Source organism: Maylandia zebra, linkage group LG10, assembly GCF_041146795.1.
Source record: "Maylandia zebra isolate NMK-2024a linkage group LG10, Mzebra_GT3a, whole genome shotgun sequence".
In the NCBI taxonomy this organism is placed as follows: domain Eukaryota; kingdom Metazoa; phylum Chordata; class Actinopteri; order Cichliformes; family Cichlidae; genus Maylandia; species Maylandia zebra.
The window spans coordinates 19,312,388-19,335,877 of record NC_135176.1 but is presented as its reverse complement, the minus strand read 5'-3'; the positions used below and the strand labels follow the sequence as shown (position 1 = coordinate 19,335,877).

At 41.2% G+C, this 23,490-nt stretch overlaps 4 protein-coding genes across 5 annotated transcripts; 3 read left to right on the top strand and 1 right to left on the bottom strand.

Moving 5' to 3' along the window:
* Window positions 1-7,007: 7,007 nt before the first annotated feature.
* LOC101466430 (claudin-4) lies at window positions 7,008-8,262 on the top strand. Its single transcript, XM_004550192.5, has one exon. The coding sequence runs from the start codon at window positions 7,257-7,259 to the stop codon at window positions 7,902-7,904; it is 648 nt and encodes a 215-aa protein (XP_004550249.1). The 5' UTR covers window positions 7,008-7,256; the 3' UTR covers window positions 7,905-8,262.
* Window positions 8,263-10,279: 2,017 nt separating this feature from the next.
* LOC101466132 (claudin-4-like) lies at window positions 10,280-11,168 on the top strand. The gene has a single exon (XM_004550191.2). The coding sequence runs from the start codon at window positions 10,377-10,379 to the stop codon at window positions 11,013-11,015; it is 639 nt and encodes a 212-aa protein (XP_004550248.1). The 5' UTR covers window positions 10,280-10,376; the 3' UTR covers window positions 11,016-11,168.
* Window positions 11,169-12,270: 1,102 nt separating this feature from the next.
* On the bottom strand, window positions 12,271-13,707 carry LOC101465844 (claudin-4). The gene is made up of 2 exons (XM_004550190.2): window positions 13,637-13,707; window positions 12,271-13,406 (listed from the first exon to the last, which is right to left on the bottom strand). Exon 2 carries the CDS (start codon window positions 13,207-13,209, stop codon window positions 12,577-12,579), a length of 633 nt encoding a protein of 210 aa, XP_004550247.1. The 5' UTR covers window positions 13,210-13,406; window positions 13,637-13,707; the 3' UTR covers window positions 12,271-12,576.
* Window positions 13,708-14,276: 569 nt separating this feature from the next.
* Window positions 14,277-17,108, top strand: LOC101465540 (claudin-like protein ZF-A89). 2 transcript variants are annotated; one of them, XM_076889273.1, is made up of 2 exons: window positions 14,277-14,831; window positions 16,260-17,108. In XM_076889273.1, the coding sequence occupies exons 1-2, from the start codon at window positions 14,349-14,351 to the stop codon at window positions 16,818-16,820; spliced, it is 1,044 nt and encodes a 347-aa protein (XP_076745388.1). In that variant the 5' UTR covers window positions 14,277-14,348; the 3' UTR covers window positions 16,821-17,108. The 2 variants fall into 2 exon arrangements, with proteins under 2 accessions (XP_076745388.1, XP_004550246.3); XM_004550189.3 differs by lacking the exon at window positions 16,260-17,108 and having other exon boundaries at window positions 14,279-15,108.
* The last annotated feature ends 6,382 nt before the right edge of the window (window positions 17,109-23,490 follow it).

Sequence of the window (23,490 nt, the reverse complement as noted above, 5' to 3'; positions counted from 1 at the left end):
TGCTCGGATGCATCAGTGTGCAAAACAAAGGGTTGGTCAAAGTCTGGATATGCTAGCACTGGAGGATGGACTAGCATGTCAACCAGTTGTTCCAGTACCCTCTGATGCTCAGGAGTCCAGTCTATGGGCGCCCTTGATGGCATTTGAGGCCCTTTGGTTTTACTCTGATGGCTACGAGTGGGCCGTTCTGAAGACTTGCTCTGGAGTAGCTCGTACAGTGGCTGAGCTATCCTCGAAAAGTTCTGTATGAAAGAGCGATAGTAGCTAAGGAAGCCCAGGACCCGCCTCAGATCACCCACCGTCTGCGGTGACTTGGTCTTCAGGGCCAAGACAGCCTCCAGATCCTTTGGGTCAATCCTGACGCCCTCAGCGCTAACTAAGCGCCCCACGTAACGAACTTCTGCTTTAAAAAGCTCACACTTCTCAGGCCGCAGCTTCACACCGTGGACCTGTAGGACCTGAAGAACTTTGCGGACCACCTCGACATGGGCTTCAAAAGACTGTGAGTAACAGAGGATGTCGTCAAGGTATGGTACGCAACAGTCATCCCTCAGCGAACCTAAGATCTCTTCCATACTTCTCTGGAAGGCGGCGGGTGCATTAGTGAGCCCAAACGGGATTCTCACCCATTCGTATAGGCCCCAGGGTGTGGTGAAGGCGGTGAGATGGCGGGAGCCTTCATCCACAAACCCCTGGTGGTAAGCCTTGCCTTGATCAAGGATGCTGAACCAGGAGTATCCCCCTAAGGTGTCAAGCAGGTCGCGTATCCGAGGTAGTGGGTGTCGGTCCGGAACAGTTTTCTGGTTCAATAGACGGTAGTCTATGCAAAGACGGAGTGAACCGTCTTTCTTCCGTACACACACGATGGGAGCAGCATAAGAGGACTTGGATCTTACTATCCATCCCTTCACCAGGAGGTCTTGCACGTACTCTTTAACCTCCTGTAGCAGCGGCTTAGGTATGGAAGTATATGCTCTCTGCACTGGTATGTCATCCTTTAGGTTTATCACCATTTTCAGATCAGGATTACAACCAATATCATTCCCATCCCTCGCAAAGGCCCTGCACTCGTCGAACAACATTCTCTCCACAATCTCTTTTTGTTCCTCCTCCAAATGTTCAAGGTTCACTGGCGGATGCCATGACGTTGGGAGAGGTTCAGCTGGCTCCACCGTTACCTCGCGAACTGTTACGGTAGGTTGGGACTCGTTTGGGGCCTCGGCCTCCACAATACGTTCAACCGGCTGTAGGGTGCCCAGGGCAGTCTTCCTCGTCAAGGTGATATCATGTTTGGTGTCGTTACTCAGGGCAATGGCGACGTACGGCTTAGCTGGATTCTGTATTTCAACTAACCCCGTCCAAACATCCAACTGCTCTAGGGCCTGATTACCCTCATCAGCCTCAAACAGCACCAAACAATCAGGTGGATTCATGAATGATGGAACCCGGCACTTTACCCAGGTGACCTGTCCAGCAGGGATAATCACATCCCTTTCACCTGTTCTCAAGCGCCCTTGCTTCATGTTTGGCTCTGCTGTCTGGATGAAGCTTACGACCACCTCAGCTTTCTCAGGGGGAAGACAGATGGCATTGCACAGCAAGGTAACAAGAGTAGGTATCAACCGCTCTGGTTGCCCCTCAATGATCTGTTCCAAGACATTGAAACCGATCAATGGTTTGTCCATTGGCAAAGTACTGACGAGGACCGGAGTACTGACGGAGAGGCTGGGGTCTTCACCCCCCGGTAAGTTGATCATGATGGGTACCCAGCCATCAAATGGTATGGTTTCCCCATTGACTGCGCACACTTTCAACTCATCAATTTCCTCGATGATCTCTGACAGAGGTCGCATGACTAAGTCAGGCAAGTATCTGTCTTTCCAATCTCGACTTATGATGCTAACTTGAGCACCTGTGTCAAGTAGTGCTTTCACTGCTAAGCCATTCAAATTACACTGTATGAGGGCTTTCTTACCGATTAGCTTAGCAACTGCCCCACGTTTAGTGTGGGGTGTCATAACACCAGACGTAGCGAGTGCCTCACCCTGCTGCCGGTTAACTCCTGATGTGACTGGTGAAGGGAGACTGGGTTTGCTACTGTTAAGGCTAGGTTGGGTCCTCACCTCCCTTAAGCGCTCACTGTGGGGCTCTCTTTTGGACTCGGTCACTGGGCGCCCCGCTGCAGAGACCGGTTCACGTTTCCCTGGTTCTTAGATTTTTTTAAGCAGCCAACCGCCCTGTGACCCTCTTCCCCACAGATGAAGCAATGGCAACAATCTGGACGGTTCTGTTCAACACAGTTTGGACACCCAAAGGTTTTGTCTTTTCTGTTTCTTGACCTGTTTTGTGAGTATGGGTTCGCTAGGTCTGAGGCTCGTGCTAGAGTCTGTTGTCTCATTGCCTCCACCAGCCCAGCGAGCTCATTAACTTTAGCTGTGAGTTCTTTAATCGGGTCAGTCTTAGTTATGTCAACTGGTCGGTCTTGCTTACTACATTCCTGGATGGTGTTGAGCTCAGACTGAGCACTATGTGCGTTAGTTGTGTTCTGTCGACGGGACGAGCCTATTCTCTTTTGCCTCTCACTTTCCTCACTAGTGATTCTCATTATGTGGCGCAAAATTGTTTCATCACTCACCTCTCCGCTTGACAACAGAGGTTTTAACTCTCGCCTAATGTCACTGTGCTTATACCCAAGCCCCTGGTAGACTGAGTGCAAGAAAACATCCTGAACAGTAGCTGGACTGTATTTTATGCCTGCATCAGACATTTTGGAGGTGAAGAGGACCCGCTGCTTCAACCCTATCACCCGGTAGAGAAACTGCTGTGGTGTCTCACTCTCGTCTTGTCTGGCACACATTAATTCCTGAAAGAGTTCTGTACTATTTTTCTCTCTCAGGTGGGCCTGGAGGAACCCCTTCAGTTCAAGTACAGTCAAATCGTCTTTATTGATTAGCATATCTTTAAAAGTTCCAGGCTTTATTATCCTGAGCACTCCACGAACTATCTCTGCGTCAGGGAAGCCTTCTCTAATCCCCTCATCCATCTGTTTGCAAATGTTGTTGTAGCTAATGTCGGATGAATGGTCACCAACTTGACCCCCTTGTACTCTAAATTCTCTTCTCTGGAGATAAGAGAGGTCTCTCAGAGAGATCATCCCCTCACGAGTGGGCTGGGCCCGTGACTGCCCGGGTGGGTTGGGTTGAAATGGGTCGCTCTGTGTTAGGTTAGCTTGAACTAGCAAACCTGTAGGCTGTCGAGGTGACTGTTCAGTGGGGACCATTACACTTTGTCTCAGTTTTTTACCAAGCGCCTCATAGCTATTTAACATCTCCTGCAGCTCAGTGTTAGTGATATCAGAGATAGAGCTAGCTAGGCCAGTAAGACTAGTTGTACCTGCAACTGGCGGCCGGTTAACCATGTTAGCTATCGTGGTCACCGGAACAGGTTGCGTAGGACTATCACCCATGCCACTTGAGGGGTGAGCTGGTTGCAGAGTTTGTGTAAGTGTCTGTGTAACAGGTGAATCTGCGTACACACTATCATCACATACTTGTCGATTTTCAATCACATCATCAATGAAGTCCTTTAACATTAACAAGTCCACCATCCCACCATCTTCTGCCTCAAGCAGTGGCTTACTGTACATGAAAGAACTGATGTGGTCAAAGCAGCCCTCCTGGTCTGTTGCGTCGAGCTCTGGCTGACCCGGGTCCGCTGGACCCACCTTCTTAGCGATCTTGTAGAGTTCTCCCATTGACAGGGTGAGTAGGCTTCTCCTAATGTCCCACACTAGGCTCTTCCTCCCTCCCTCGGCCATGGCTGCAACTCCTTGCTGTCCCTCTCAATGGGCCACTCAGCACGACGATGGATCAGTCTCGGCTCCAACTCTCAGCTCGCTCAGCCAGCATCAGCTCGCGTCCTGGTCCCAGATGTCATTTATGGATCAGCCCCGACCACAAGGTGGCGCCGATCCCGGACGAGCCCCCAAGATTTGTTACGGGTCCCAAAGATGAAGACCACGATGACAATATGTTACCTGTAAAAGCAGGTGAAGAGCGGAGTAAGGAAGACACGATGCGTCTCTGCTTTCCTCCAGAACGTGTCTGAGTCTGATTTATTTCACACAAATAAATGCTATAAAACACTAAACATGAGCTTTCAATATACTGTTCAGCTGGTTCCTCATTCACATCAATTACCTTTACTTATTTCACAACATCAGTGAAATATACTCTTTTAACTGGTTCAGTTTCTTAAGTTCACACTTCTTTCCATAACAACTACATTCTTTTATCATATCAATAAACACATCACATTGTCTTCTGCAGTGTCTTACTGGCTAAACAGTTATATTCAATAACAGCATTGGTAAATACATTACATTTGTTCCCTCCAGTAATTTACTGGCAAAATCACTATTTAGTGCATCATGAAACACAGCTTGTTTAATTAACCCGTGAATGCCTCTGTTAGCTACACAGAGTTGCTCAGAGTGCTTGTGTTACACTAGCTAATCTACTCAGTCACTTTCAACATAACTATTAACATTCACATCTCACAGAACTGATTCGATTGGAGCATTACAACACGTTTGCACCGAGCATAGGAGCGCACTGACTCTGCTTCACGAGCGCTCCACCTAACGAGCGGGCTCGCGGTGCGGTCGCACGGGACACTCCTCGGGTTTTCTCCCGCGTTTACATGTAATTAACTCGGGCGGACCGCCTTAACTCTCTCATTCACGTTAACGTGGGTAACCATGGTAACAATAAACAACATTTTCGGTGCGAGCACCATTTACCGACCTGTAAAAGCAGGTGAAGAGCGGAGTAAGGAAGACACGATGCGTCTCTGCTTTCCTCCAGAACGTGTCTGAGGAAGCAGCGGAAGGTGGGTTCCACTTACTGCACCCCCAAACCCCGGAGCAAGCACCAAAGTTCCGCCCTCACTGCTTTCTAACATAAAATGAATCCCTATTACATGGATTTTCTATCCTCTTAAAGAACTGAAAATAAATACATATAGCAATGAAAAATGTCCCGTTACATGAGTGTTTTACACAAAATAACATTAATGTGGTCATTCCCTCACAGGGGTGCCACAGTAGCATTGCCTCTTCTTTTAACAGCAGTGTGTAAACATCTGGAAATAAGGTAAGCACCTGCTGAACTTTTTGGGAGAGCACAGTGTTCCCATCTCTGTCTGATGTAGGACTAACAGTTTATTCATTCTGGGTCTTCTTTTCATTTCGTAATGCTCCACATATTTTTAACTGGTAAAAAGTCTGGACTGCAGGCAGGTCAGTTCAAAACTCTTCTACTATGAAGCCATTTTGCTGTAATAGATGCAATATGCGTTTTAGAATTGTCTTTGTTAAATATGCAAGGCCTTTTCTGAAAAAGATGCCACCTGAAAGCTACTATATCCAAAGGCACTGCCATACCTTCAGAGATGCTGGCTTTTACACTGAGAGCTGTTGACAAGCTGGATGACCCTTTTTTCCTTTTGACATGTTTCCCATGTTCTATAGAGAATAAAACAGGAGTTTGGGAGATTTGCAAATCACATTATCTGTTTTATTGACATTTTAGACAGTGTCCAAACATGTTCAGAAATAAGATTGTATATTATTTTTTCTTTCTCCAGGAACAGTTTGAGAAAACAGAAGTGACAGGACAACAGGTGTGTCTTGTGAAGTGTTTATGGAAGCATAGGTTGATTAGATATCACACATCACACACAAGAATGTTATAGGATAATATGAGTTCGTCAGTATTGAGCTACTGGGAGAGGCAACAATCTCACAATCTGTAAAGCAAACAGAGTGGAAGAGTGACATCTGGAGCTGGTTCATCTCCTGTTTTCCTTCATGCTGACTGTAAGTGACACCCTACACTACGTGCACTTCTTTGAAAAAACCCCACACACCAGTAATTCATGAATTTGGTGAAGAGTAAGTGCTTGAAAGATTTACACTACTTCGCTTACATGTTATTTCTGCTAATTTTTCATTCGAGGTCAAACACAAATGTAGAGCAAACAGTTAGGTGTACTTTGTTCTTTTCATTTCAATTTATGATTTAATTATTTTACTGTTCTTAATTTACTTAATTTACTTTATCTGAACCTTTGTATTTTACACTGGATGCAGTTATCTAATAAAATAGGTCAGGGATTCCCGAAGCGTGGGCTGGGGCCCCTGGTGGGCTGCGAAGGTACTGCAGGTGGGCCATATAGTAGTAAGAGAAATTCTGTTTAAATTTACTCTCAAGTATGTACAAGTAGATATTTATATAAATATATTATTTTATATAAAAAGCAAATTAAAACTGGTAATAGGAGGTGGGCAGTTTGTGATATTACTTGTTACTCCGACTTGCATATGACTGGATAGTATTTTATAAAAAACTGTTTGTGTTATTTATGATTTCTTAAAAAACTAATTATAAGGAAATATATCACTCTCTCGTTGGGACTTTGGGAAAAGCAGATGAAGATAATTTCCTGTCAAAGATTATTAATACTCATATGAGATTAAAACTGATCATTATTGTTTTTAGGGACATAGTCAAAGCCTAATCAAGCAAATGATTGTACTCTTAACTACACTTTTAATATTAAAATCAATTAAAGTATTCGAATTAACTTTAAGTGAAAGAATAATATTCCCCTCAGTCCTGAGCTGTGTCCATCCCCCTCAACCTCTTGACATGCTGTAAAGTGAAAGATACAGTTCTTCCAGAGAGTCTTTTGCAAGGCCATTTATGTGCATTTACTTGAGAGAGAACTCCAGCGGGATGCCATCCATTATCAGCGCAGGTGTAACACAACAAAAACACTGAGCACATGACCATTTTTGGTTAGTCGGAAGTTTTGGTCAGAGGTGTTGTCATTTCAGACTGACTGAGTCACCAGACATTCAGGACATCACTCCACCCACCTGCTCACCGGCTCACCTGTTCAGGTGAAACTTTATATTTAGGGAGTGGACCTGAAGAGCAGGTGCTGATGACGGTTCGCTGTTTCTCCATTGCCCCTCCTCCATCAGGCATTTGTACCTGCTCCACTCCTCACCCATTCAGCAGACTTGTCTGACTGGCAGAAAACTCGACTTCATCGCAAGGAAGAAACAAATATTCAACAGCCTGTATCACTCCACAGTGAGAACGTCGATACGCACTCAGAGCTTTATCAGCAACCTCTGAAAAGAGAAAGGACTTTAATTTGAAGCAGCTTGAAGAACAAATCTGACCAAAATGGTGTCTGCTGGCTTCCAAATGCTGGGTGCAGCCTTGGGGATCATTGGCTGGATTGGAGTCATCGTTGTGTGCGCTGTTCCCATGTGGAGGGTCACTGCTTTTATTGGCAGCAACATTGTCACCTCACAGGTCATCTGGGAAGGTATCTGGATGAGCTGTGTGGTCCAGAGCACAGGCCAGATGCAATGCAAGGTCTACGACTCCATGCTCGCCCTCACCGGAGACCTCCAGGGTGCTCGGGCCCTGACTATCATTTCCATTGTGGTAGGCGTCATGGCTATTCTGCTCGCTGTAGCTGGAGGAAGATGCACCAACTGTGTGGAGGATCAACAGCAAAAAGATAAAGTGGCTGTCGCAGCTGGGGTTATGTTCATCATCGCTGCGGTCCTCTGCCTTGTCCCTGTCTGCTGGACAGCCAACACTATTATCCAGGAGTTCTACAGCCCTCTTCTGAATGCGGCCCAGAAGAGAGAGATGGGTGCCTCGCTGTATATCGGATGGGGTGCTTCTGCTTTGATGCTTATCGGAGGGGGATTACTCTGTGCCAGCTGCCCCAAAAAAGAAAAAGAACCCTACAATGCAAGGTACACAGCTGCCACTAGGTCTGATGCCTCAGCACCAATATCTGGGAAAGGCTACGTCTGAAATATTTACTGGGACAGATGCACCAGAGTTTATGGGTTGTGTGTGTTGGTAATTCAGGTTACTTGATGAAACGTGACTCCTCATGAGAGTGTTGGAGTGTTTTGAGATGATGTTAACACCAAGAAAGGAACCACACCCAAGTCTACATAGTCTACAGCTGTGTGTGTGTGTTTGTGTCAAAAGTACTATGTTGTGTAAGTGCTAACAAGTCTAGTATATCCATATGCTTATGTATCTTTTTAAAATGTTCACTTTTGCTCCTGTGCTTGTAGATTGTTTTTCAGAACTATGTATACAAAATTCTCAATGCACCACTTCTACTGTAAATAAATATTTTTACTGTTTACAAATCTGAGAATATGTGTTACTGTTTTTTTGTTTCCACTCAATGTTTGTGTTCAACAGGATTCATTCAGTGGTCACCCACAATCACATTTAAAGGAAATTCTAACATTAAAAACAGTGTATTTACAGTATCCATACTCTTTTTATTGTGCGTTTGACACATTTTTAATGTATATTAATTGTAACATACATGTTCATTATGTAACACGGCATAATCAAAACAAGGATGCTTAAAAAACAAACGTCACAGTATGTGAGAAGCAACCATTCTCCGACTTTCTGGTTGAACAGGTTTGGGTGTGGCAAGCATAATACTGGCTGGAAACCGGCCTGTCTGGTTAAACTGTGAACCTACAACAAAGGTATTTGGACTTTGAATGTAGTCACAGAACCAAGTTTTATTTGTTAGGGGAGTAAATATTTTAAAAGAAACAAAGTCTTGTAGTAAGCAAACATTTCTGGAGTGTAAAACAATCCACAGTTCTTATATAGCGCTTTTCTACTCTATCTGAGCACTCAAAGCACTTTACACAACTAATTCATTCAGCCAATCACATTTTGTAAGTGTTTACTACATAACATTCATAGATATTCACACTCCGATGGATGTATCTTGCCCAAGGATATTTGGCATGCAGACTAGAGGAGCCTGGGACTGAACCACCAGCCATCTGGTTAGTAGCTGACCTGCTCTACCACCTGAGCTACAGTCAGCTCTTAATTTATGTCTGTGAAGGTCTGTGAAGGTTTTCAGTCATCCAGGTCATCGTAGTCTAAGGAGCTTGGAAAGAAAAGCGTCTGGAGTTGCTTGAAGACATAGAAGAGCCACCTCCACAGGACAAGACTCGGCGGTCCATCTGCATCTAAAGGACAAAGGTCACTACTTAGATGATGCCAATGTTCACATTCTGGACAGAGAAAACAGATGGTTTGAAAGAGGAGTGAAAGAAGCCATCATTGTTCATTGTGAGTGACCATCTTTGAACAGAGGCGGTGGTTTACGACACCAACTCTCTGCCATCTATAATCCAGTTTTGAGATCCCTTCCCAGATGCCTTAACGCCCACTCACATCCTGGGCCATCTGACCACAGGAAATCACATGAAAGGGTGGGGCCAGGTTTCACAATTAGCTCACCTGAAACCTTGGCTGATTGTTTCAAGGTGATTCAAAGTGCTTTACAAAGACATTAGAAACAAAAACAAATAAAAAGCATGATTTAAAATTGATTAAAACATGCAAACAAACAAACAAACTAATTAACAAACAAACAAACAAAACAGTATATAAAATCAAAACAGATAAAATCAGAACAGTAGATAAAATCAGTAGTTAAATGTAAGTTTTGAAATTTAAGCTTAAAAGTGTGGATTTGGTGCTTCATTCAAATGCAGCTGAGAACAGGTGAGTCTTCAACCTGGATTTAAATAAACTGAGTGTTTCAGCTGATCTGAGGCTTTCTGGGAGTTTGTTCCAGATATATGGAGCATAAAAGCTGAATGCAGCTTCTCCGTGTCTGGTTCTGACTCTGGGAACTGATAAAAGACCGGATCCAGATGACCTGAGGGATCTGGAAGGTTCATACTGGGTCAGAGGTAGAGGATCATCAGAGGCTCCATTGTCCCTCTTTGGAGGGACACACCCACAGGGCCACCATTTGACCCCAGAACTGAAGAAGCTTCTCGTACGAGTTTGTTTTTGCTCAGAGACTGACCTTACCTTTGTGTGCATGCACGTTTGTAGGTGTGTGTGTAGAGAGAGTGTGCGTGTTTGTGTGAGGACACCTGAGGATCTGATAGCACTGTTGTTCCCACTGTTGAAGTCTTGAACGACTGAATAAAGCTTGTTTGTGTGAGGACAATGAAGGAAGCTAGAGAATAAGGTCTGTGGATATCAGGTCTCCAGTTTCCCGCTTTGTCTGAGGACACAGAAACTCCACCCTGAAACACAGCAGCAAGCATCTATCTTCTCACAGCTAGGCACAGGAACATTAGACCACAGCAAATCCATCATCAGGCAGGTGTATCTGCAGCACATACAAGACTGGAGTGTGGTTCAATTTTCTGTGGTGCCAACTTTTTCTTATTTCTTGAATTTTGCGTAGAAATCTGTTACAGCAGCATTTTCATGGCTTCTCAGGGCCTCCAGATCTTGGGTGTTTTACTGGCCTTCTTTGGTTGGCTGGGCGCCATTATCACCTGCGGTTTGCCCATGTGGAGAGTCACCGCTTTCGTGGGGGCGAATATCGTCACAGCCCAGGTGATCTGGGAAGGCTTGTGGATGAGCTGTGTGGTCCAGAGCACGGGGCAAATGCAGTGTAAGATGTACGACTCCATGCTGGCTCTGCCTCAGGACCTGCAGACTGCCAGGGCCATGGTGATCATCTCTGTGATTGTTGGGATATTCGGCATCCTCATGGCTGTGATCGGAGGAAAATGCACCAACTGCATGGAGGATGACGTGGCCAAAGCTAAAACCTGCATCGTGGCTGGAGTGATATTCATAATAACTGCCTTGCTGATCTTGATTCCTGTATCGTGGTCAGCTCATGCAGTAATCAGCGACTTTTATAACCCCCTATTGGTTGAGGCTCAAAGAAGGGAGCTTGGATCTTCACTTTACATAGGCTGGTGCTCTGCTGCGGTGCTGCTGATGGGAGGTGGTCTTCTCTGCAGCAGCTGTCCCCCAAAAGTTGGTGGCAGACCCTACATACCTGCCAAATTCACACCTGTAAGAAGCATATCTTCAAATGTTGACTATGTGTGAGTGTCTCAGCTACAATGCTAATAAAAAGGCACAGCAGTGTACTCGAACAATTCTGAAGGCTGAAGGCAGATAAAAAAAAAATAGAACAGATCACATTTTACTACATTTAATAGGTTTCATACATGCCTTGATCATATCTTGATTCTTTTTTAAAGTATATTTTAGGTTACTGAATGAATGTCAATGCTATTTTTAGATGAAATGTGTATTTTTCACAAATAAATGTTTTGCATGAATACCACCAAGTTTGTCATATATATCTTGTAAGTTGCATGTGAAGAGAAATGGACTTGATTGTATGCAGAATTTTTTAAAGCTCCCACTAATAATGGACAATGAGCCTTCAATTGCCAGGAAATTTGAACCTTTTGAAGTGGGAGTGTTTATCTGAACCTTATTGAACCTTGTGACAAATGAAAAAAGAAACCCAACTTGCATATAATGTCTAAGTTGTATTGTTCACAGTTTAGCTCAAAAACATGAGTGACTTAGGGTTTGAAAAAAAAAAAGATCCCACTGATGACGTCGAGGTCTGTAAAACTTGTGCATCAAATGTGACACACTTGGTGTTACAGGGTTTAAGTACCAAAAAGACAAAGCTTTGTTCATGCAGCTCCTCCTTCTTTCCTGGAACTCAGAGTACAGACACATTGTAACCCAAACTGGAACTATAAGCTACTTCTTAGTAACCTCTAATGACAAAGCGTTCAAGAATTCAAGGGAGTAGACTCCTAGGAAATTGGCCGTGTAGTAAAGACAGGAATTTACAGTTCCTGTCTTCAGTAAAATGGACAGTCTGTTGTTCAGATTCGTGTTACTAAGGGAACCCCTTTTCACCTCTAAAGAATGGATATTTACACTTTGCCCAGTAAGAGGACATCTGCCAAGTCTTGGAAAGACGATATATCCTGAACCACCTGAATGGGGTTTTTTTTTTGTTCCCTGATTCTCAGTTGAAACCAGTGAGGACAACACAAACACATCACTGTGATTTATAAACACTGTTCCTGGACCAGTTTTGGCCTCTTGGTAGATAGCAAGAGGATAAAGTAAAAGTAGCAGTACCATCAAATTTAAAAACAGCCCCCCACCAAAAAAAAAAGTTTGGCAAAGTGGTATATACATTCAAAAGTAAAAGCAATGCAGAATTTATCTTAACTTTAATATTTTTGGGAAATTAAGTATTATCACGAGTTGTGTTTGAAAACCAAGTCTGAATTGTAAAAACAACTACCAGAGGGGTCGATCTGCTGATGGTGGTGGGGAATCAGATCCCAAAACATCTTAGTGAATTAAGCAGAATAACTACAATTAAAAAATTACATGTGGCAATAAACAGTTTATTGGTTAAAAATCACTTAAAGAACTTTAATATAGGAGTTAGAAAAAAAAAACCCAGCACACCAATCCTGCAGTAATCTAACATCACACACACTTTGACAGACAAAAGGCCATAGTGTTAGTTACACCTGCACTATGCATACACTGTGATAAGAAACAGGTTTGTACTCTTTGTGAAAGAGGTCATGCTCATCCACTTCTCATGTAATGCAATATAATCTTAGACAAATTCCTTCCCGGGTGTTGTTGATTTAGGTGCCGAGTACTTCGCACCACTGTAGCGGTTGTCTCCTGCTGGGCACTGACAACAGAGAAGTGAACCACCAATCAGTAGTAACCCTGCTGCACCCCAGCCCACGTACAAACAGGCACCCAGCTCTCTCCTCTGAGCATCTGGAACCATGGGGTTGTAAAAGTCCTTTATGATGGTATTAGCAGGCAGCGATACAGTCACAAGACACAGAGCCCCACTCAGGATGAAGAAAAAGCCTGCAGAGATAGCAACTCTGGCTTTTGCCATTTTGTCCCCAACACAAGTGGTGCATTTACCTCCAACCACAGAAAGCAGCAGGCCAAACAAAGAAAACAGGATAGAGATGACGATCATGGCTCGAGCTGCCTGCAGGTCTGGAGGCAGGGCCAAAAGGGAATCGTAGACCTTGCACTGCATCTGGCCGGTGCTTTGCACCACACAGCTCATCCAGAGTCCTTCCCAGATGGTTTGAGCCACCACAATGTTATTTCCAATGAAAGCAGATACCTTCCACAAGGGCAGCATGCAGATCAGTATGTTTCCAATCCATCCAAGCACAGCCAGCCCAACACCCAGAATCTGCAACCCTAAAGAAGGCATAACAGCTTTTTCCCCCCCTTTTTTTAGACGAGTCAGTTCTTTGCAGGGTTTCCAAATAAGAGTCCACTCTCAGCAGAAGTTTTATATGACCTACAAATCCCCCCAGAATACAGCCCTCCTCTGGGTGGGCTCTGGCTCCACTGCATCAATCACGCTCCATTTGATTTCAGAGGTTTTCTTGACAACAAAGAGGCCCACTTGTCCCCAAACAGAGCCCAGAGAAAGAAAAGAAGCTTTAACAGTGCAAATCAAGGGGGAATTCTTTTTAATTAATTTTAAATATATGGAATGATGCACAAACCCAACCACATCATGTTAGGTTTAATAAAAAAAAAAATTCAAATGTCTGAGCAGCGACTCTAAAGAAGGGTAAACATTTTTATTGCCTCTGGAGAAAGAAAGTAAGAAAACTATTAAAACCCATTACCTGATAAGATAGGCTCATTAAAAGAGAAACCAACCATACCAAGGAGGATCACAGGTTGAGAAACAACCAACGTGGTGCATGTCTAATTTAATACTGTTTGTTTCTTTTGTTTTTTTCCCCCAAGCCAATGCCTCACGCCTAATTACCACAGGTGGACTCACTCAGCTTGATTGCTGCACTGGTAAAAGAAAATGAAATCAGATGTAAAACCAAAAGCAATCATTATGATCTCATATTGTTACACGAGATACTAAAGTCAATATTAAAATGCAATCTTTAAAATCACTCTTCTTCTCATTGTTATGTTCTTGGTAAAACTGCTACTTTTGTCTGAGTGAAATCATAGCCTCACAAAAAACACCCACAAAAAATTATGAAAAAGACATTAATTTAGGTGGAAGATTTTTATTCTAAACATTCTTTTCATTTCAGTTTTCACAGCACTTTTGCAAACATTCATCCATTTTCTTATTGGCTTATCATAAGAAAATGGGTTGGAGGGGATCTGGGACATATGCCAGCTATCACTGGGCAGGAGGTCAGTCCTAATGACCACAGGTGTTTTCACTTTGAACACTTCTGAATAACCAATCAGGAGAAACCACGAGCCCCCCATGTGGATATAAAAGCTGCAGTTGAGGCAGTCATGTTGTCTTGTTGTGTTTCCAGTTGATTCTTTCTCACAGCTCTCTGTTGCACCAGAAGAGACAGTATGGCATCTGCAGAACTTCAGATCTTGGGCATCATTTTGGCAGTGATTGGCTTTTCTGGGGACATAATTACCTGTGCTTTGCCATTGTGGAAGGTGTCTGCTTTCATTGGAAACAACATCGTGACAGCACAAGTTTTCTGGGAGGGTCTCTGGATGAACTGTGTAATGCAGAGCACCGGCCAGATGCAGTGCAAGGTCTACGATTCCATGCTCGCTCTTCCTCAAGACCTGCAGGCAGCCCGTGCTCTGGTTGTGATCTCCATCCTGGTCACCCTAATGGGACTCCTGCTTGCTATCGCAGGCGGAAAGTGCACCAACTGCATTGAAGAGGAGACTGCCAAGAGTAAGGTGGCCATTGCTGCGGGGGTGGTGTTCATTGTTGGTGGCATCCTGTGCCTCATCCCTGTATCCTGGTCTGCTAATGAGGTCATCAGGAACTTCTACAACCCAATCATGTCTGACGGACAGAGGAGAGAGCTTGGAGCATCGCTGTTCATTGGCTGGGCTTCATCAGGACTCCTGATCATTGGAGGTGCACTCCTTTGTTGTCAGTGCAAGCAGCCTAAAGATGGTGGATACTCTGTCAAATACTCTGCTCCACGCTCTGCAACAGGTGGTGGAGCATATGTTTAAATGTCTGCAAGAGGTTGGAACGGCTGTAGACTGTCACCCTCAAGAGAAATGGACTAGGCTGTTTTTATGGACTAAATATTTAGGTGTTTTTACTTTACTTTTGATTTAATAAAACTCTTTTCACTAACTTGACTATGGTTGCGTTTTTCTTTTCCCCCTATTTTTATTTTTTAATATTATAAATTTAAACTTTGCTCTAGTGGAGGGTTTCAATGAGTAAAAGCTAAAAGGCTGCTTTTGTAGACCGCACTTTCTAGCAAACATGGTAGACTTTACACTCCAGCTCACAACTAAAACGCAAACTCTAGGAATCTAGAGAAGGCAGCTAACTGCGTGCAAATTGTCTTGCAGAATTTAAACTAAAAGGCAACAAATGCCAAACCAGAATCAGCAAAAATGCGCTATAAACTCATGAGGTGCACTTGAATTGATATTGTATTTGAAGGGGGGGCAGTAGTACAAAATAAGCTAAAAATCTAACTGGCCCGTCTGACATACAACTGGTATGTTTGATGCTGGAGTGTTTGGTCTGCTTTTAATTGCTGGTTGCTAGGTAACATGTCATGTAATGAAGGCTTTGTGGCTACAGGTTTGAATATTGTGCTTTGGGACTTTATGTGATTGGTGCATAAAGTCCCAAATGGACAATTTTACCTTGTTGGTATGTGGTTACTAGGTGACATCCCATCTGATATAGATTTAAAAAAAAATCTTCAGGGGCCTGTGATGTATCTGTCTGCCAGTTTTGCTTGCTGACTTGATTTTGTAAAAAGGTCATGAGCTAACATAGGCTTTGTTTATTTAGTAAGATTAAAACATTTAAGTGCAAAGAAATATTCATAAAAATGCATCAGTAATTTGATACTGGTCTAGTTTTTCATGCATTCTGGTAATATGTGAAAGTACTTTAAAATACAAGAAGTATACCTCATGAACTCTGCAGTCTCTATATTGCTGGTTTAAATGAGCAATCTGTTTATCCTTTGTAATGACAAAGCAAGTTTTTATACACGATTGCTTCTGTTAATGGCCTTCTACTAGTTTTTCAGGTCAAGCAGGAATCAAGACAAACAGGAAACTTGCCACAGAACACAGAGTCCCCTCCCTGTTGCCTTTCTCATACCTGAGGAGCAAAACAACAAAGCAAAACCCAACCAGCAGCATTTACAGACAACTGGAAGTAAAAATGATCTTAAACTCAACTGGAGGTTGATTCTGATGTTTTTTTTTTTGCTTTTTTTACTTTAAATATAGACTTTATTTTCTGAAAACATGAAGACTCAGATCGTTGGTGTGTGTTTGGCAATCCTCGGTTTTCTTGGCACCATCCTCATCTGCGCACTGCCCATGTGGAAGGTGTCGGCATTTATACAGTCAAACATCATCACTGCTCAGGTGTTTTGGGAAGGCTTATGGATGAACTGTGTGTTCCAGAGCACGGGTCAGTCACAATGCAAAAACTATGACTCGGTTTTGGCTTTACCACAAGAGCTGCAAGCCTCCAGGGCTCTAATCTGCGTGTCTATTGCTGTCAGCGTGGTGGCCATCGGGCTCACAGTGGTTGGAGCTCAATGCACTTCTTTCTTTGATTATGACCAACTGACCAAATCCAATGCCGGCATTGCAGGAGGTGTGGTGTTTATCATAGCAGGGATCGTGTGTATTATTCCTGTCACCTGGTCGGCTTACAGCATCATCACAGGGTTTTATAATCCTGTGGCCACAACAGGAAGTCAAGGAGAGCTGGGAGCTTCTATATATTTGGGATGGGTATCTGGAGCACTCCTTGTCATTGGAGGAATTACTTTGTGCACCACCTACAGATGCTGTAGAGGATGAGAGAACATGCCGTAGAACATCCAATACATGCTGCAGTTAACAATTCACAAGACAATGTGTGCACTCTCAAAGACTTTTTTTGTTTTGGGCTTTGAACTTCTATTTTCATCATTTTTGTCAACCTGTAATTGCACAATATTGAAATTTTACAACAAATCATAATGAAATGTGACACATTAATATAGTAAATTGCATGTATAATTATGTATTTTAATATTTTTAAAGAGCTACAAGGAAAATGAAGTCTGTTTGAGCTACTCTTGGATTGTATGTATGTTGCATATGATATTTTTTTTTTTTTTTTTTTTTTTTTTAGAAAAAGGTACAATTTATTGAAACATGTGCAAATACATGGAAATATAGCCTATAAATCAAAAACTGAGTTTGCACAATTCTAATGAGGTTGAAGTTGATATTTTTTTTTTTTTTTTTTTTTTTTTTTTGGAAGTGCATATATGTTGCATATGATAATAAAAAATGTTTACTGAAAAAATGTCCGATATGCTGTGTAGAGCACATGTTTTAAAAAATTTAATGAATAGTATTTGTTTAAGGCTCATAATCTTACGCAATATTTGTGTTACTGCATGTGTGAAAAAGTCTTTTTATACTTTTATACTTTCAGTGAATTTCAGTGATAGTTTTAGTGGAAGTTAGACAAAATGAAGTAAACCAGTCAGCTACAGAAAAATAAGCTATTACCGTTTATTAAAAAATTAGGTAAAAATAGGTATGAATTCAGTGGTAGACTTTGTAACATTTTTAAACTATGTGTTCTTCATTGTTTGTGCATGTTGTACTCTGTAAATGAAAAAAAACCCTTTGTGTATTTGTATCTTAACAAAAATAAAAAATTCACTGTATATTTGTACTTTGGATGACAATTTATTTATTTTTTGTCTTTTTATTTCTATTTTGTAAAACTGCTAATTGCACTTAGGACTGTTCGATATGACGATATATATCGGATAATGATATGAAAACATTTATAGTTTAATATCATACGCTATCATTTGTTTCGTGGTGTCGCAAAATAAACTGTTTACGGCAATATTTTTTCATCGTTTTGATGGTCCACGTAGTGGCTACATTAACTTCTTAAAACTCTCTTTTTTTCTTATATTTAAAATAACCACACTACAGACGGATAAGCGACTGTTTTTATACATTGGTTTGTTAGCAACAACAATAGTAAACTCAGCGTGGAGCTCCGCCGTCCGCTTATTTATTTTCCACATGAACCTTTCACAATAAAGCTGAAGATCCTGTTGAGATTTTTCAAAATAAACTGAAATGATGACAAAATGCATTATTCTCAAACATTAAATTTCAGAATATGAAGATGAAACATTCACCGTACCAATTCTTCTTTTATGTTGCTCTATGTAGTAGATATACTGGTGCAGTTCTGTTGTTGAAACTAGAATGTATCCCATGATGTTCATGCTCAAAGCTAGTTGGCCTGAAACTTGCAAATATTGACGATATGAATATGAATAAAACGTTTTTACTTTGGCTTCAGTTAAACATGCTGCAATAAGTTGTCTGATCTGATTTTTATTTCCAAAGACCCCCTGCTTGATGGTTAGTCAGTTAAATTGCAATAGTAAAAGGTCTCATTTTGTGTAACAACTTATAAAAAAAAATTGGGAGTGAGTTGGGCTTCTGTTTCTTGTCTGTGGACTCTGCGGCACATAAAGGGGCTGGGAAGCCAACCTAGCAATGAGTGGTCAACCTAACCAGACCAAATACTACACAACACCAAATCCACATTTTAAGATCTGGTATGTTTTCTGTTCACTACATAGAGCAGATATTCACTGAATACATATCAAGAAATTCTATATGTAAGAGGTTGACTTTGCATTGCATCTCGCTCATACAAATTGTACCCTACAAGCCTACTCAACCCCTCCTACCTGTCACCATCACAAAGCATTACTGATGTTTCAAAGAGGAGGGGTGGTCAGTGTGAGATTTTTTTTAATTTAGGAAAGAAGGAGAAATCAAGAGCTTACTCAAAGAGAATCGCTGGGTTTCTGTCAATTGGCTTGGTGCTCTGAGGGCTCTGAGTGCTCTGAGGGCAGTCCATACCCTCCACCCTCCTAGCTCTTCTACTCCAAAAGGTGGAGTATATTATGTGACATGCATGAACTTGACAACTTTGCAGTCACAACACTTGATCCCACAAAAGATTTCTCACATGTTTTGCATGTGGCAGTTCACATGCAAAACACTCTGAAAACATCCAAAAGCCACAGCACCAGCCCCCCACTTCAGCCTGCCGCCAGTCCTGCTGACCCATTTAAAAATTATAGCTCTGAAGCAATGAACCACATGAAGCAAGTCTTAATCATCCACTGCAACTCCAAAAAAAGAAAAAGAAATTCAACAGACTCTTATCTCCTTTAATTTCAAGTAGAGAGAAAGATGTTTTCTTAAACTGTTATACAACAGACAAGGAGCTCAATAATGATATGAATACATCCTTTGAAAAGAGGCAGCTTCTGAGCTGTTTGTGAATGTACGCATAAAACAAATATTCAAACACCTCTGGGCTACACAGTCAGGTTTTCAGGCTTTTACACTCATAGAAAGGGTTGATATTGAGCACTGAGCCTCTGAGATACTTTCATGTAGAAAGTGCAATTAGGGATGTGCGACATGACCAAAATCTCATCTCATAATGAGACATTTATCGTCCTTACATTTTCTGTAAATTATGTGAATCTCGGGCAACTCGTGAAGTGTTTCAGCTGGGTGTCATTTACCTGGAGTGTTTTGAGCCGCCATTTTCTTTGTGAGTATAACACGGTTTGCCTTCTGTTTGGAGCTACCTGGTTCTGCCTCATCTTCACTGGCCATGCCGGTATTCTCTGTGCCTGCATCCACGTGGTAACTGTAAGCGCCATTTATAGTTACTTCATGTTTTTATTTGAAGAATTGGTACGGTGAATGTTTCATCTTTGATTTTTATAATAATTTACTGAAGAAAACATTAAAAAGTGCACATTGGGTAATCTTTCAAGATGTAGAATATGAAAAGTCTCATTTTTTGCTTACATTTTGATGCAAGCTTCTCCTTCTAGCCACGATTCCTTTTATTTGAAAATAATTTTAATATAGTCATTTGTTAACACTTGCCATTGTATCTTATGGGTGGTGAAATGTGGAAAAACTAATGGTGTTTACATGTTGTCATATTAATGAAGCAACGTTAGTTTCTTTAGTTTTCCAAAATCTTGTGGTATGGATTGAAAAGTTTCTCAGGATCAAATTTATCACTCTACCCCTGATGTATTCTGCATGTACACAATATTTACATGCACCACCCACAGATGCTAAACAAGAAGAGAAATCAGTACTGGAACAGACAGTGTTATCCACCAAATACAAAACAGTGCTGTAGTTGTCAGAGTACAATAATGTGTTCACTGATAGAATTCAGTTGTTTCAGACATTGATTGAAGCTCTACGTTAATTATGTATTATTATCTTGAACTTCACATCATATGAAAAATGCGGCAATTAGAGCTGTAAAGTAAATGGCTTTAGCCTCTAGACCACAAATCATCAGTTCTGCAATAATATTGTCATGATGCAAGTGTATCTGGTATTATTCTGCTTGAATCCTGTGGTTTACTGTGTCCGCCCATGTGGGTGGAGCTCTGGGTGTTCACCTGTTTCTATCACCTGTAATCCATCAACAGCACTCAGCAGCTGACTCATAAGGCCAGCGCCGTCCTGTCAGTTTGTCAATGACCTCACAGCCTCCTTGCGGCTTGCGGGAGTTTTTTGTTGTTCCTTGCTTTGCATGTACCCTCATTTTCTTTGGTTGTTAGTTTTCCTGCATCTGATTAACCTCACCTATGTTTAATCTCATAAACAGTGGCTGCACCTGGTAAGAATCTCCAAACCTGCTTGCAAACCCCTTCTTGGAAATGCCACTACTCACGGGACTCGCCTTTCGTCACTCCTGGATTCTTGGAATCACCAGGTTGAAACCTCACCTTTTACCAGTGTTGGGCAAGTTACTTTGAAAAAGAAATTAGAGTTACTAGTTACTTCTGGAAAAAAGTAACTGAGTTAGTAACCTAGTTACAAGATTCTAAAAGTAATTAATTACTTGAAAAGTAACTATTGCGTTACTTTAAGAAAAATGTTTAACCCTCTGGGGTCCAGGGTATAAATCACCATTTTTGAGTACTTTTGATTTGATCTCTACATATTCCCTGTAAAAACTATTTACTTTGCCTTGTTTGGTATCATTCTTTTCAGCACAACCTCACGTGTCTGAATTTACAGTTATATTTTAATTTTGACATACTGTATTAACAAAATGTATGGGTTTTTTTTGTCTGAATTTAGATCAAATCTGAGTAGAAAAATCTATATTTCTTTACTGTAACAACCACAAACATGTTTATTGAATCATGTTTCATAATTTTAAATGCAAATATAAATTGTCAATTTTAAGATTGTATGCATAAGTTTTGCAAACAACGTTATTTGCAGCCATTTACTTTTTGCCCTTTTGTTAAAAAAACAAAACAATTTCAAACTGTTTACAGAACAATCAGGTGTTCTGCATTCAATAAGATGCCACACAAATTATTTGATGACATCAGTCATCTGCAACACAGCTCTGCACCTAACCACCTCTGCTTCAGTGCCTCGACGTCTGAGACCCTTGCTACATCCCCTCATTGGCTTTTGTACGTATTTCCTGTGCACAATAAAACCTGGTTAAATATGAACTTGTTTTGTCCATTTAGTCTGCTTCAGACTTTTGATAAACATTTTTCTACAATGTGTTATATTTACTAATGTGTTTTGGCAGTCATTGTCTAATTTAACTACACATGTTGTCCAAACGTGTGCTCCTGTTGTCATGTATAGAGAAAAAATAATAATAACACAATTTCTTTGGAGGTGCCTTTGAGAACACTCAAGGACACTGTACACAGCAGAATAATTAAAAGCAAGCAGTTTAATCAATCATAAAAGCACAAGACATGAAACAAATTTAAAATGGCAGAGTGGTTGGTTCTGTTGGATAACCATTTTATTTTAACAAGCCAAAAAATATACATTATATTTCTGCTTTTTAATGCATTTTTGTCTTACATGAAATGTATTTCAAATGTTTTTCATTTAGCAAACTAAGAGGAAAATAGCAGTTTGTCTCTGAGGCTCAGCACTCAACATAAACAATTTACATTTACAGACAGGTTTAAAGCTCCCCATCCCGGGACAACTTTTAAATATCTTGAGCTCGTTGTCTTAACCTTTAAAGCTAAAGCCAGCAGCTTTCTCTCTACTTACACAGCACAGTCAGCTTGCTTCTTTTGGTACAGTGGCTGTACTGTATTAGCAGATTATTATTGCATGAAATGAGAAACACACTAAGGATTAATATTTACAAATTTTGATGTAAGCTGGATTGAAGTGCCTGCCTGATGCTGGGACATCTGGGATATATATTTTTTTTTTAAACTAAAGCGGGCCTTTTTCTAAATAAACGTAACAGCTCATCACCCCTCTACTAAAAAACAAAGATGAATGCTTATTGCCACTCCAATTATGAAAATACAGTCCATTGAAATACCTCAACATAAGGCACAATATAATATGTAGTAATATAACTAAAAAATTAACAACTAAAAAAAGCTTGAAAAGATGACAAATAAATAGCACACAACAACATGAAGCACAATGCAAAATACATTAAAAACAGTGCAGTGCAACAAGATGTAGTCATGTGAGAGTTCACTCTAAGTTAGTGGGTCTATATCTTACTTATTTTATAGTCAAACAGAGAAAGAACAAAGAATAAAATCAGCATCTAAGCAAGGAACCTTTTCACGTAATCCATCAAACTGACTAATATAACAATGGACATAAAAGGGAGACTGTTATTTATGTATTACCACTCAGTAAATCTAAAAAAGTTCACCATTGTAACCAAGCTTTAATTTTATTCCCACTGTACGTCACCATGTTTTCCTTCACTATTGTTAGCTGCACATTTTTCTCCCTGTGTCTGTGTGGGTTCTCTCCAGGTACTCCAGCTGTCTCCACTCACCCCCCCCCCCCCCCCCCCCCCCCCCCCCATTTAGTTTTAATGTCCTTGCATTTAAAAATTATTATGAGTCACTAAATTTTCAACCAGTTTACAGGTACTTTAGTGTGAACATAATCCCCCTATGGGTGTGGTTACTTTTATGGGTAATCTACAAATGTTGACTACAAACTTTTCTAAACACAGTCAGTTTATTTCGACATGAGTTACCCAATCTTGCAACCCTGTGCAATTTATTGCATGGTTGCAAACTAAGAGGTAATATTCAATATTCAGCTGTGGGTAAGGTACTAACTGGGCAGGCACAGCTTGTTAGAATCAGAAAAAACAATTAATTTAGGTCACAAATTTATGGCACATGTAAGCATCCAGTGGCAGTTTTACAGTGGAAGTCATGATAATCTGATGTAGAACTGTAAGCAGTGCAACAATATTTTGATGTTACGTTCTGTAGCATTCTTGTCTTAACCTGTATTAGGCTTACATCTTTTCAAGGGATAAAGGTATTAGCTGATTTCAGTGAAGTATTTGTGAAGGTCCACCACTAAAAACAATCATGTGTTACATTCCAGGTCATACGGTTGAAAC